Here is a 13,932-nt window from a genome sequence, read left to right as displayed (position 1 = left end):
ATGAGGGCATTAATATTTTAGGTGGAGGAATAAAAGAATGGGAAAGAAAAGGGGAATGAGAGAGAATAGGGGACAAAGAGGGGACGAGGGGAGGGAAAAGGAGAGTATTAGTTTTTATTGGGAGAGAAAAGAATGGGCAGAGGAACGGAGATAATGAATGGGGAGCAGAAAGAGAAGAAAGGGGAGAGAGGAGGAAGGACAGCCGTATTTATTTGTAAAGAAAAAAAGAATGAGGAGGAAAAAGGAAAACAGATTAATGAAAGTGCATGGATACGGAAGACGAGGAGAGGAGAGGAATGAGAAAAGAAAGAGGGAAGTACTAGGAAGGGAAAGAAGTTAAAGGAAACATAAAGGAATGGAAAATAGGAATAGAGAAAGACTGAAGAAAATAAATGGTTAGAAAAAAAAGAATAGGAGGGATAAAAGAGGAAAGCCAGCTATGTCATTTTGAGGATGGGAAGGGAAGTGAGAGGGGGGAAAGGAAGGGGAGAGGGAGGCGGAAGGGGAGGAGGGGAGATGACACCAGCTGTTGTTGCGGTTCATACGCTGAAGGGAAGCGACGAGAGGAAAACGTGCGAGAGGAGGGGAGATGAAGAGCAGAGGAGGAGAGGGAAGGAGAGAAAAGGAGAGATAAGAGAGGAAGGGGAGCGGAGGAAGGGAAACGGGGAAAGAAGGAGAACGGGGGAAGGGGGGAAAAGAGAGAAGGGAAGGGGAGAGATAATAGAAGGGGAGGGTTCGTGAAAGGGGAGAAAGGGAGGGAAAGGGGGGAAAGAAGGGGAGATGAAGAGAAGGGGAGGGAAGGAAAGGAGAGAAAGGGAGGGGAATGATAAGAGAAGAAGGAGAGGAAAAAGAGCGTAGAGGAGGAAGATGGGAAGCCGACGAGGATGGAGAAAGACCAGCTGTTCCGAGTTGATAAGATAATAATAATAATAATAATAATAATAATAATAATAATAATAATAATAATAATAATAATAATAATAATAATAATAAAATAAAAATAGGGAGACACACACACACACAGACACACACACATACACACACACACACACACACACATACACACACACAACCTCAGAATCAAGGACGCGTCTATCTCTGTCAGCTGTCATCGTCTTCCACTCCGTCCCTTTGGCTTGCCTTCGAGAGGACGAGGCGGGAGGTGGAGGGCGAGGAAGACGAGGAAAAGAATAGCGTGTGAATGTGAAGAGAAGTAATAGAAAGGGGAAGCTGTGAATGAAAAGCTGTGAATGAAAAGCTGTGAATGAAAAGCTGTGAATAAGCGCTTGAAGATGAAAAAATGTGAAGCAGAAGAGTAGGAGTGTGCGAAAAAAGGAGCGTTGCAGAGAGTAACGAAGAAGAAGAGACAGGAAAATGTTATGCATGAGAGAAAAAAGTAAAAGTTAGTGAAGAAACGTTGAAGAACTTATTGTACCGTAGTTACATTAGCAGTGTAGTAGTAGTAGTAGTAGTAGTAGTAGTAGTAGTAGTAGTAGTAGTAGTAGTAGTAGTAGTAGTAGTAGTAGTAGCAGTAGTAGTAGTAGTAGTAGTAGTAGTAGTAGTAGTAGTAGTAGTAGAAGTAGTAGTAGTAGTAGTAGTAGTAGTAGTAGTAGTAGTAGTAGTAGTAGTAGCAGTAGTAGTAGTAGTAGTAGTAGTAGAAGTAGTAGTAGTTGTAGCAGCAGCAGTAGTATCATTGTTATTATTATTACCGTCGTCACCATCATTAAACACAGTGCAACAGGTAGAGCCGCAGGTGAATAAATAATCTGGGTTGCAGAATCTGTAACCTCGACACACCGAAGACACAGAGAACTGAGGATGAAGACGATAAGGAGAAGACAAAGTAAATAAGATCTTGTTAACTATAATAATAATAACTATAATAACTATAATATTTTTTTATTGTAGGATCATGCAATAAAAAAATCCCAGACAAAATGAAGTGGCATTTAAATCATCATAGGAGAGAGAAATACTTACTGAGGACTAACTATATATGATTAAGTTCCCGGTTCAGAAAAACGGAATTCACTCTCGACTTGAATGTGTTAAAATTTCCTACATTGCCTATTTCAAGCGGCAGAGAACCTACTGAGTGATGGCATGGAGCCGTTTCGAGTCCTTTCAAGCACATATATACTCCAAAACCTGTGTGTTAGATTATGCTTAACTGTAGCCATGTCAGACCCACCAACCAACAAGGAGGCACCACACACTCCACACCGAGACAACACAGCAAATTGAGAAAGCACCACATCTTCCACCACACACTACACACCGAGACAAAACAGCAAGCCATGGAACCACTGCATCTTCCACCGCATAGCCGCCGGGACAGCACAGCAATCCAGACCACCATGTTTATGAAGCTCTATTGGTGACATCAAAGAGAAGGAAGTGTGTGACAAAAAAGAAGAGGTGTTGACGTTGTGTGCATGAATGAAGATGAAGGGAAGAAAAAGGAAGAGTATAAGAGGCGTTTGAGAGGGAAGAGCAGCGCATGAAAGTCCTAAAAATAAATAAATACAACAAAGGGAAAGAGTAGGAAGAATGTGACAAGAAAAATGAGCCCTGAAGAATGAGAGATGCGAATGACGAGAGAGTTGTGCATGGAGATGAAGGGGAGGGAAAAGGACAAGGGAACTATGAGAGGCGTTTGAGAGATGGAAGCAGTATGTGATAGTCCTAAAAAAAATAATACAGTAGGAAATGTTGTATATAAAAATTAAGATTATCGTGTATTAGTGTAAAACGGAGACGAAAATATGCTTAGAAGGAGGAAAGAGGAAAATAGATTATAGTTAAGGACATAAAAAGGAAGGATATAATACAATCTGCCATCCTCATAAATATCTAACCTTTTAAAAGCTTTCAAACTTATTCCCATTAACCAGCTGGCTACTACCTCGACTTCTCTCGTTCACTCAATACCCTGTTTGCGGTTCGTGCCTGTGTGTGTTCTTGAATGTAACTCCATCTACTTTGTATTCATTTCTTCATGTCCCAGCTCGTCTTTTCATCTATTCTAACCATTTTCTATCCTCATCAGCCTTAAAATTATCTTTGTGAACGAAGAGAAACAAGAGTTAAGGGCACTGGTAGCGACACCAGCTTAGAAAAACTCTTCTCTCGCGTAAAATGGAAAAAAAATATAAAAATGTATACACAGGAAAAGCCACCTTGTCATCCCTCTCACTTTTTTTGTTTGTGTGTGTGTGATAGGAGTCGCGTACCTGTCTCGCCCCCGTTGACCCCCCCAGGTGTGTAAGGTGACGTCAGCAACACCTGTCACTCCGCACCTTGACACACTCCATCACCCTTCTCAGGAGCACGGCTATTCTGTCTTCCCCACAGTGTGTGCTGAGGTAACGGATTCTGAGAGGTGAACCCAAGAAACATGCTGCCTCGCTTATACACGCATTTAAAGACAGTTAATAAAAGAACATAAAGGACACTATTCTCTCTCTCTCTCTCTCTCTCTCTCTCTCTCTGAGCTCACACACACACACACACACACACACACACCGGGCAGGAACACACAAACACTCAGGCTATGGACGGTTCAAATGTCACGATGGATGGAATTTCCGTTCCAACAAACACATTTCCGAGAGTTAGGTGAGAGGCTTTCCTGCCACATTAGAAGCTCTGTAAGTTCCTATACTATAATGGTCGCCTTCATATACTGTAAACTGGAAAATTATTCCTCAGGGGGCGCCCGGGTTTGAACCGGGGACCTCTCGATCTGCAGTCGAATGCTCTACCACTGAGCTACACCCCCACGACAGGTGTTCAACAGGTAACATACGGTTATTGTTCTCTTTACACGTGATGAAGTAACCACCAACACATGAAGGGAAAAAAACAGGGGGCGCCCGGGTTTGAACCGGGGACCTCTCGATCTGCAGTCGAATGCTCTACCACTGAGCTACACCCCCACGATACGTGTTCAACAGGTAACACAAAGTGATCTTCCTCTTCACATATGTAAATGTAACCGTGCAGGACTGAATAAAAAAAACAGGGGGCGCCCGGGTTTGAACCGGGGACCTCTCGATCTGCAGTCGAATGCTCTACCACTGAGCTACACCCCCACGGTGATAAACACAATATATGCGTGGTGTGAGTCACCACATGTAAGGTGACGTCCAAATGTGACGAGGAAAAATAAAACTAAGAGCGCACGGATTTCAACACAGACAGCCAGCTGTATGATCTTTTACGCAGCAACAAAATATCCTATGACCGTCCTCATGCCCTTGGAAATACAAACTTATATACGTCACGATGAAGCCCCGCTAGGACACAAAACAATGCCGTAATATGTTGCCGGAAGCGACCACAAAAAAATATTTATTTTTCTACGAGCCAATGATTTTGTGACCGTGAATTTGAGCCTTTCCTGTGCTTCCGTCCACATTATTTGGCAGGAAGACAGCGAGCTAAAAATGTATTAATCATAGTAAGAGTACATCTACAAAGTCATAGTGGTGGTGGTGATAGTAGTAACAGTAACCTCACAACAGTGCCCGCCCCCAACACCCACTACCGCACGCACTAGTCTCTCCCGCAATAGCCCCAACCTCGTCCTCCTCACCCCACCCTACCCATCCACATTACTCACTCCCCCAACAATGCCCCCCACCCCGCCTCACCCCCCACAACACCCACTTATGCAGTCGGAGGCGGGTGGGGTGGAGTGTGTTGGGGTGGGGAGTGTACGAGTCAACCCACCCTCACCCACGCCCCACTATGCTTTGCCCCGCCCCGCCCCTATCTGCCTGTCTGTGCTCGAGGTGGCGCTGCTGACAAGGACGAAAACTCACTAGAATAAAACTGATCGAATCTCTCTAAAATATGGAACAAAACACAAGCGACAAGCAAAACGTAATCTTAACTTACATGGACCCGTAATCTCAGACGCTTTCGGCTCCAACAACAACTATTTCCAAAGGCTACAAAGGAGATTAGTCGGCTTCTCGTGAGTGTTTTTCACATTCATGGTGCAAAGGCCTTGTCAAACTATCATTAGGGTCAAAGAACAACCCATGGAAACACTCCTAACCTCAATGAAATATCAAATGTGTGTGTGTGTGTGTGTGTGTGTGTGTGTGTGTGTGTGTGTGTGTGTGTGTGTGTGTGTGTAAGCCCCGAAATGATTGAGAATATGGGCCCATGATCTTGAACATAAGAACATAAGAACGTAAGGAGTCTGCAAGAGGCCGGTTGGCCTATATAAGGCAGCTCCTGTACACTCAACCCCACCTTACCTCAACATCCATGGCTTTATCTAAACTCTTCTTGAATGTATCTATGGTAATGGCACCCATAACATGGCTCCCAAGCCTGTTCCATTCATCTACCACTCTACTGGTGAACCAATTCTTGCCTATGGCTTTGTTGAATCTGAATTTGTCTAACTTAAAACCATTGCTACGCGTCCTACCTGGCTCTTTTACTATCAAAATCTTATTGACATCCCCTTTATTAAAGCCCTTGATCATGAAACTAAGGTGAGGAACGCTGTGTACCCGCTGCCCCGCCCTTCGAATCTCCTCTGTTGTCCCGCCGTGTGCCTCGAGGCCGCCGCTACTCCCTCTTGAAGCTGGCAGGCAGCTGATCCGGTGCGGAGGAATTAATTAAAAGTTCCTCCATTTCTTGTTACTGCTGCACCGACTCCTGGGCAATATCGCGAATGAATGACAAAGTTTGGACCCCCGTTCCCCCCAACACCCCGTTTGAAGTGATTGCTTGAACGACCAATGACTGAATGTTTTCGTTGTGTCATTATGTATACGGTACGGTAAATCGCGTCACGCCCCCGAGTATAACAACAGAAAAGGAGGTGCAAATACTCGGATTCCTACAGCAGTGAGGTCAGCCATCGGTGCCTCCCCTGGTCACCTTTGCTCTTTAAGTCTTGTCACCCTAAAGTCGCTAAACCCATCTTTCCGCCACCTTCCATCCACCCAGCAAACCACCTCACCCATCCACCCCCTCACCCTTTCACCGTCACCCACCCACCCACCTAACAACCACCCCCACCCACCCACCCACCCCAGCCATCTATCTACCCATCTACCCACGCATCCACCTACTTCCCTTCAAACCCCCACCTCACCCACCCTACCCACCCATGCACCCCCTCACCTATCCACCGTCACCCACCAACCCACCCAACAACCACACTCACCCACCCCCAGCCATCTGTTTACCCACCTCCCCGCGCATCCACCCAGCAAACAACCTCCCATTCACCCCCTCACCCAACCCAATCTCCCCATCCACCCACCCACTACCCCTCAAACCCCCACCCACCCACCTATTACTCCTCGACCCCTCCCCCATACACCCACCTCCTATCGAGTGTTCCCGACGCCGCGCCATCTGTTGACCTCCCACGGCACCACGAACCTTGGCCTCCGTGACTGCCTGTGTCCATGTCAGAGTGTATATGTATATCTGCACCTTCTACACTCCCTTTCTCTTAGCTACCCATTCATTAACCCAGCTACCCTTACCATGCTCTCCCTCATCATTATTCTAGTAAGGATAAACATAGGTAGATAAAGCTGTGTAGGTCCTAAGGCGATAACACCATCACTAAGGTCACATTTACTACTTCTCTTTCCTCGCAGCTTTACTATTGCATTCCCTCGTACAGAAACATGCCACAGAAATTTATAAGCCAGACGTTGGAGTTACATGGTACACTTGACACTTGTGGTACACGTATCAAAAGCATTCAGGGAGCAATAGGAATCTTTAGCGGGATGTTATGTACCTTTCGTCCGCGCGGAGAGGTGCCCTGGTCGCCGTCGATGGTTTGCTTGTAGAGGCACCATCTTCCCCGCCCGTGATATCAATGGCTGGCGAAGAGAAAGAAGAAACAGCGGTTAGTAAATATATAGTGTTATGGATGAGGTGAATAGACGAAATTCACCAATTTATAAAGTTATTTGATTACGAAGAAAAAATGACAGGATGACTCGTGAGCATGACTTAGAGATTGTGTGGGAGTTTGTTTGTGTGATTAGCTACGAAAGTATTACTGCCACAATTTAAGGACGAAGGGTCTGGCGTTCCAAATCCCGAAAACTGGCTGATAACAAAAAACTTACATAAAGCAGAAGAATATAAATAAAGCGTCCAAACAATATAAAACAATCACAGGAGCTCGTGTGCCACCATGATGAGGGAAATTAAAAGTTTTGGTGGGAAGAAAGACATCGCAAGCTTTCGAGACTCTGAACTCGTCAATCATTCAATAAAAAACTAAGATCCGTGCGAAAAGATATCTAACCTGTCAAAGAATCGCTGTAATAAAAAAGCACGGATCTTTTCCGTTTGGCGTACAGCGCTAAAATTAATTTTAATATAGATTTTCTTATGTATTTTTGTCCGTAGAATCCGAATATGACAACCGTTTTATGGAGAAACGAACAGTTTTTTTTTTTTTTTTTTACTGCAGCCGCCCTCAAAATAAATAAAATAGCTCAGGGAGGGGTCGGGGAGCATTTATTTTCTCCAACCAGCGAACCTTTCGTAAACATTATCCCATATTTTCAAGAGTAAAAAAAAGTCCTGATTGGATTTTCAAAGCGTCATGGACTGCTGAAAAGTTTTACGGAATTCCTTCAGTAATAGATAGAAGAAAATAACTTTAAAAGCAAATAACTACGGACAAAAATACATAGAAAAATCTATATTAAAATTACTTTTAGCGCTGTACGCCAAACGGAAAAGACCCAAAAGCACTTCAGTCGTCACGGAACTTCAATATTGTTTACAACCCGCAATTAAGTCTTTCAGGGCAGGCCAATACTGCATGACCAATGAGTGCCTTTTATCTGTTTTATTTATCATTCCTTAAGTAAAATGAAGTAATATGCAAGAGGAAAAGATAAATCGACGTTTCTAAAGCTGGTTTGATTATCGTATTTTGGAATGATTATCACACATCTAGGAAAGCGGTTACACTGGTGCTGCCATCATGCGGGCATTCTCCGCAACACCCCTGACATCCAATATGGCGTACTGTACATTGCCCCATCTTCATAAAATCACCTTAGGCTGTGGCGGTGGCAACAGTTGATTGATTGATTGATAGTTTATTGTTACAAGCAAACAAAGGAGAAGGGAGGAGCATGCCATCCCAACCCCCAGGCAGTACAGTGTGTGATTATACTTGGCGGCCACGTTAGCCCGTCTGTGGTCAATGGTCACCGTTATGTGCATGAGAGCATGTTATCCCATGTGTCAGAAACCTTTCCTTCTAATTGTGAAATGAAAGGAAATGTTTGACAGTAGTTGAAAATGTTTTGATTCATCCCTCGCGTGGTCGGAATTTAAAGGTTCAGAAAGCGAGAAAAAAATATGCTGTGTCATACCAAAGAATAGGAGAGCGAAAAGTCTAAAAGAATAGATTTGCAGTTGCTCTTATCCTAAAAAAAAAGTATAGCAATGAACGATGACCCCCCCCCCCATCGACCCCCCCAACCCTCACCCCACCCCCACAAATAAGCAGGTTCGAGATTAAGTAGTTCCATCGTAAGCCATCCACCGCACTCACGGGATCGATGGGTGAACAAACTATCGAACCAACACTCGAGGACTCAAACATATGCATACGTTACCTGAAAACATCATGGCGTCATCTCACACAGTCGGCGACGCGTGTTACGAGGGAAGGTTCAACTATGGCTTGTTCCCATCATCCTCCCTTTGCCCTGCCTCACCGTACCGTGGTCTGCCTTTTCCTCCTTCACAAACTTTCCTCCCACTTCCTCTCTCACTCCACTCAAATCTCCGTACACTCACCCTGACAACTCCTTTTCCTCAACATGACGTCAGCGAGGAGGCAGAGGAGGAGAAAGACAAGCACCGGATTACCGTACTCAGAACATTGCCTTTTCAGACCCAAAACTGTCGTACCCACACAAATAGCGATAGTCAATTTAGGTTATCGTTAAAACCGCCATTTAACTATTGATGTTTGTTTGTGCAATATAGTATGATAAACTGGAAAATACTGGTAACCCTGAGGACAAAAAAAAAGAACTCACTGTGCCTCCTCAACTCTCCCCCCCGTGCCCTTCCTAACGCGATCCAAAACCTTGACGGCGAGCAGTAAAAGGTTCGGATACTACGCGATCTCGAAGCAGAACCTAATGGATTCTCTCTCTCTCTCTCTCTCTCTCTCTCTCTCTCTCTCTCTCTCTCTCTCTGAAAACAAAGGCAGAATCAGTAATCAAATCAGCAAATAGAAAGGGAAAGGGAAGAAAGATATAATAAGGGAAACTATGCAAAAAGATGAGGAGAGAGAGAGAGAGAGAGAGAGAGAGAGAGAGAGAGAGAGAGAGAGAGAGAGAGAGAGAATAACATTAAGTACAAGAAAAGAAACATACAAAACGAAAGTAGAGAGGAAATGAAGATGTGAATATGTATGTTCATAGATAGGAGAGCGAAGAGATTGAGAGGAGGAGGAGGAGGAAAGGCATCATTCGAAACACTGGAGTCGAACAGACGAGACAGTGTCGAGAACGCTTCAGCTCTTTACCGCCGACAGACGGTAGCAGGTTACCTCTCTCTCTCTCTTTCTCTCTCTCTGGAGAGTAAGGGAGAGAGAGGGTGAGGTAACCTTCTGCCATATGTCGGTAGTAAACCGCTACAGTTAAAGAAGTGTAATAATAATAATAATAATAATAATAATAATAATAATAACAATAATAAAATATAATAATAATAATAATAATAATAATAATAATAATAATAATAATAACAATAATAAAATATAATAATAATAATAATAATAATAATAATAATAATGCTAATGATAAAAAAAATAGTAGTAATACTAATAATTATAATAATAATAGCAATAATAATGATAACAATAACAATATCAATGATAATTACGTCTGCTCGTAAGCGGCGGCGGGGGGGTAGGACTGTGTGCTGCCCGGAGGCGTGCACGCTGTCCAAGCAGGTGACTCGTGGCTGGTGTAGGAGTACACGTGCATTGCCGGCCACCCGGTGGTAGTCCTGGCGATGTACAGAAAAACAGGATAGAATGAATAAATGTTCTGTATGAGTCAGGACTGTACACATCACGCCAAAGTGTCCCAGGGTGGGGGAGAGGGAGGGACAAGCCGACGGTAAGCACCCTGTGAAAGCAAAGCGGCGCCATGCTAAGCGACGCGCAGATCACAAATAGTTGCATAAACTACAAAAGTTGGCGGAAGTTGAAACTGCTGCATGAATGTGAGCCTCTTTTGATCAATACATTATCTGCGCTATCTCATTCATGTTCATAAGCTGCGGTGTCCGAGTGGTTAAGGAGATGGACTCGAAATCCATTGGGCTATGCCCGCACAGGTTCGAATCCTGTCCGCAGCGTGCCATGTTTTACCTGCTCATCTTCAGCAGTCGACTCGGTGGAGTGCGAAAGCGAAACGGTTAATGAAATGTTGCTGTAATTCACACTGTAAATAATGCAGCGGCACAAAGAGAGTAAGGAAAGTGACATGAATCTCTAAGTTGCAATGAGGCCATGGCAGGTGGTAGGGAACATGTGCACAGGTGACAACGTGTCGTAAATGCGCAATACATAGATAACATTTATCACTGATACGATGAAAAATACCTGAGCTCCGAAGAGTTGAAGAGACATGGGTATGAAAAAATGTCTATTCCTTACTTTTTTTAGCCCTCATTTTCGTATATTCTTTTTTACTTTATCGTTGTAAATTTATGCTAATGTGATGCAGAATTTTTTAAGACAATGGTGACATTTTCCTTATAATGAATGATTGTCCCAGGAAACTGGGTGAGAGCGAGGTGTGTGAAGTCGTCAGTTTTGGATTAACTGAGGCACAGTAACATGGCCGCCGAGACAGTTCCAATGGGGACACTCACAGGCCTCGTCGCGCACTCAATAACATAAGAGTATAAGGAGTCTGCATGAGGGCGGTAGGACAATGCAGGGCGGTTCCTATGAATCTCTCTCTCTCTCTCTCTCTCTCTCTCTCTCTCTCTCTCTCTCTCTCTCTCTCTCTCTCCATAGCCTCGGCTTCCCCGCCTGGGGGGGGGGGGGACCACAAATTTCCCCAGGGAGGACTCCCCTTCTGGCTGCCGACTTGAGAGGTGTCTTGATAACTCCTCAGACCTCTTTCTTATCAATTTCTGCAACATTCGTGGTCTTCGTTTCTATTTCCATTCTGTGGAGCACCATCTCTCCTCCTCTAAACCTCACATTTTCTTCCTCACCGAAACACAGGTCTCGGCGGCTACTGACAGCAATCTCGATTCTGTTCCCTCCTAATATATCCTCAATTTCAATGCAAAGCTGGTTGCTGCACCTACGTCCGCAAGTGACAGCGCAACGACATCACTTGCTCTCGTACCCACGACCTTGACTCCTCTGAATTTTTCACCATCTGACTAAGACGTCATTGTCATTCTATTACTAAATACATCTGTGCTGTTTATCTCTCAAATAACTCTACTAACTATGTAAAAATTCTTCGATAAGGAGGGACGTGTGACTGACTAGGGAGCTAAGTTGTTTACGATGAACTATCTCGACTAATAATGATCCTATCAATACTCTAAAGACACGATCATAATCACCATGGAATTCTGCTTCCGGAAATGTATAGTAGACTGATAAGCTTACCAGGATAACTACGCAGCCTGTAGAGTGTAAAGTCGAGTTATGTTTCAGCGCGACTCTCCAGCAGTTGACATCTTTTTTATTGTTCCGCTAATATCTCGGGAACTAATTGTCGTATTGAAATCTTACAGCCACTGTAAGAATCGTCGTAAAATTCTGCTGTTATGCACGCCTTAACATTTATAAGCTGGCCCAGAAAATTTTCAGCTATGGAGGTGTGAACAGAAGTTAGAAAAATGTTTATAAGTTCTGTATTTGGCGTACAAAAATGATTCTAAAAGTTTTTGATTCGTAGTTTCTTATTTCTCGTGAGAAACTACAGTCAGTATCAAAGCCAATGATATGTTATTGATGAGGATGAAAGTATTTTGTGAGGGTGAAAAGTGGCCGAGAACCAAGTATTTCGGAGCGCGAAAGCGCGCCTGGTGGTGGCCAGGTGAGGGGGTGGGTGGAGTGCAAAACGTTTTGCAGTTAAATTACTTTTGTTGCGTCATCGCTTGATAGGCTGCGGTGTCCGAGTGGTTAAGGAGGTGGACTTAAAATCCATTGGGCATTGCCCTCACAGGTTCGAATCCTGTCCGCAGCGATGGACGTTTTAGCTGCTCATCTTCAACAGTCGACTCGGTGGAGTGCGAAAAGGAAAAGGTTGACAAAAGGTTGTCGTGATTCACACTGATGAAGCAGCCCGACAAAGAGCGTGTCATCATCGGTCACCCCTTCAGCTCTAACAAACTACTAATACAAACACTACAGCTACCCATTGCTACTATATTTATGTTTTTTTCCTTTCATTTGATAATCTAGTACAAATAACGCGCGTCCTGTACGTAAATAAAAGTTTCGGATACCACACGATTTCGAAGACCAAAGTTGTGCTAAGTTTTTCTAATGGACTTTCTTTCTCTAAACTCTCCAGGTTGCATAGTTATCCCGGTTAGCTTATCAGTACCACACTTTTTCGGAAGCAGAATTTCTTGGCGATTATGATGGTGTCATTAGTATTTTGATACGGTATAGTTAGTTGCAAAGATGATTTATCAAAGGAAAGGCAACAGCCAGATTGTGTGTATTTTTTTACAACACCTTATAACGAAAATCACCATAACCCACCTTTAAACAATAATGTTGGTAGTACAGTCGCGTCATCACTGAACAATGTTGCAAGACTTTTGGTTCACGTACAGATGCACTGAAAGAAGTGTTGCTCACTAGGCCGTGGCCGCCCAGCGCGGGAGAGGTTCCCACCCCAGTCTCGGAGGGGTGTGTGACTGACAGGAAACTGATTTGTTTATGAACTATCTCGGCTAGTAAATACAACTAGGTAAATACACCATCTCGAGATTCCGCAGCCATAATGTCTAGTTGGCGGCTCATGTGATTCATTGTCATATCTTCCCTCAGTCCTACTGTTTCGAGGCCTCCTGCTGGCTCTTCAATGATAGGGAATGGAGGGAACTGCCGAGGCTGCCTGCCCCGTGGTGGATGGATTAGCCCCGCCCATGGAGTCAGTCAGGTTGAGCTTTTCGTGGCCTCATATTAACCGGTATCTGGCCAGATACTAATACAAGGAAGTCGCTTCTTATACCTAGTCGCTCAGCTCATTCTTTCTGGTGTTCAATGTTCATCGTGTGGAATTCAATGTTTGTTGGGTCCACAAAGTGTTCTGACTAAATAATTGTGGGGTGGGTGTACCTGTGGTCTTTCAGAGTGTGATAAGCATCCCACTGATCACTCACTATGACAGACGCAGCACAAGTGTATTTCTTGGTAAGTGCAACATGCCTCTGTCTCGCTGCTCACCAACACGTCCAACATGAGGCACAATAAACTATTTCTTGGAGTATTTCACACAACAATCAACAAAATCTGTGACAAAGCACAACCATCACATATTTTCTATTCAAATTAAGAATCAAGACTTTCGGTGGTCCTAGAATTTTTAAAAATTCTAAGACCACAAAGTCTTGATTTTCGAACCTAAATTCTGTTACCTCAGAATAAACTCCACCAGTAAACAAAAGTGTCAAGTGTAATTTTCATACAATCAATGACCGTGCTGTGATCCCAGTGCCTGGCCAATGATAGGCATATAGAATCACCTTTCAAGGTGGCACGTGCACACTGTGATGGAAGCCGTCTTTGAAATCACTCTCACAGAAATCACAGCAATGGCGTTTCTTTGTCTTGGGATGAAAGACATGTGGTGTGTGAGGTCCCAGCAGTACCCACAGAAAGGTGCAAACTCTAAAGCTCTCTCC

General features: G+C 44.0%; 1 protein-coding gene, 1 long non-coding RNA gene and 5 other non-coding genes across 7 annotated transcripts in view; 2 read left to right on the top strand and 5 right to left on the bottom strand.

Moving 5' to 3' along the window:
• LOC126982413 (tropomyosin-1, isoforms 33/34-like) overlaps positions 1 to 6,539 on the bottom strand; it is a 17,087-nt gene extending 10,548 nt beyond the window's left edge. Inside the window, exons 1-2 of the mRNA XM_050834461.1 lie at positions 6,522 to 6,539; positions 6,357 to 6,432 (exon numbers count right to left, since the gene is read on the bottom strand). Of these exons, the coding sequence (XP_050690418.1) occupies positions 6,357 to 6,432; positions 6,522 to 6,539 (94 nt within the window). The remainder of the gene's footprint in view (positions 1 to 6,356; positions 6,433 to 6,521) is intronic.
• On the bottom strand, positions 3,710 to 3,781 carry Trnac-gca (transfer RNA cysteine (anticodon GCA)). Its single transcript has one exon. It is a non-coding gene; the product is annotated as a tRNA-Cys (tRNA).
• Trnac-gca (transfer RNA cysteine (anticodon GCA)) lies at positions 3,867 to 3,938 on the bottom strand. The gene has a single exon. It is a non-coding gene; the product is annotated as a tRNA-Cys (tRNA).
• On the bottom strand, positions 4,023 to 4,094 carry Trnac-gca (transfer RNA cysteine (anticodon GCA)). Its single transcript has one exon. It is a non-coding gene; the product is annotated as a tRNA-Cys (tRNA).
• A 100-nt stretch (positions 6,540 to 6,639) lies between the features above and the next one.
• Positions 6,640 to 13,640, bottom strand: LOC126982440 (uncharacterized). The gene is made up of 3 exons (XR_007735178.1): positions 12,785 to 13,640; positions 9,919 to 10,044; positions 6,640 to 6,869 (listed from the first exon to the last, which is right to left on the bottom strand). It is a non-coding gene; the product is annotated as an uncharacterized LOC126982440 (long non-coding RNA).
• Positions 10,317 to 10,398, top strand: Trnas-cga (transfer RNA serine (anticodon CGA)). Its single transcript has one exon. It is a non-coding gene; the product is annotated as a tRNA-Ser (tRNA).
• On the top strand, positions 12,179 to 12,260 carry Trnal-uaa (transfer RNA leucine (anticodon UAA)). Its single transcript has one exon. It is a non-coding gene; the product is annotated as a tRNA-Leu (tRNA).
• Positions 13,641 to 13,932: the final 292 nt, after the last annotated feature.

This window comes from Eriocheir sinensis, chromosome 51, assembly GCF_024679095.1.
Source record: "Eriocheir sinensis breed Jianghai 21 chromosome 51, ASM2467909v1, whole genome shotgun sequence".
NCBI classification, from domain to species: Eukaryota; Metazoa; Arthropoda; class Malacostraca; order Decapoda; family Varunidae; genus Eriocheir; species Eriocheir sinensis.
Note: the sequence above shows the minus strand (reverse complement) of the source record. Positions and strands in the feature narration are given on the sequence as shown.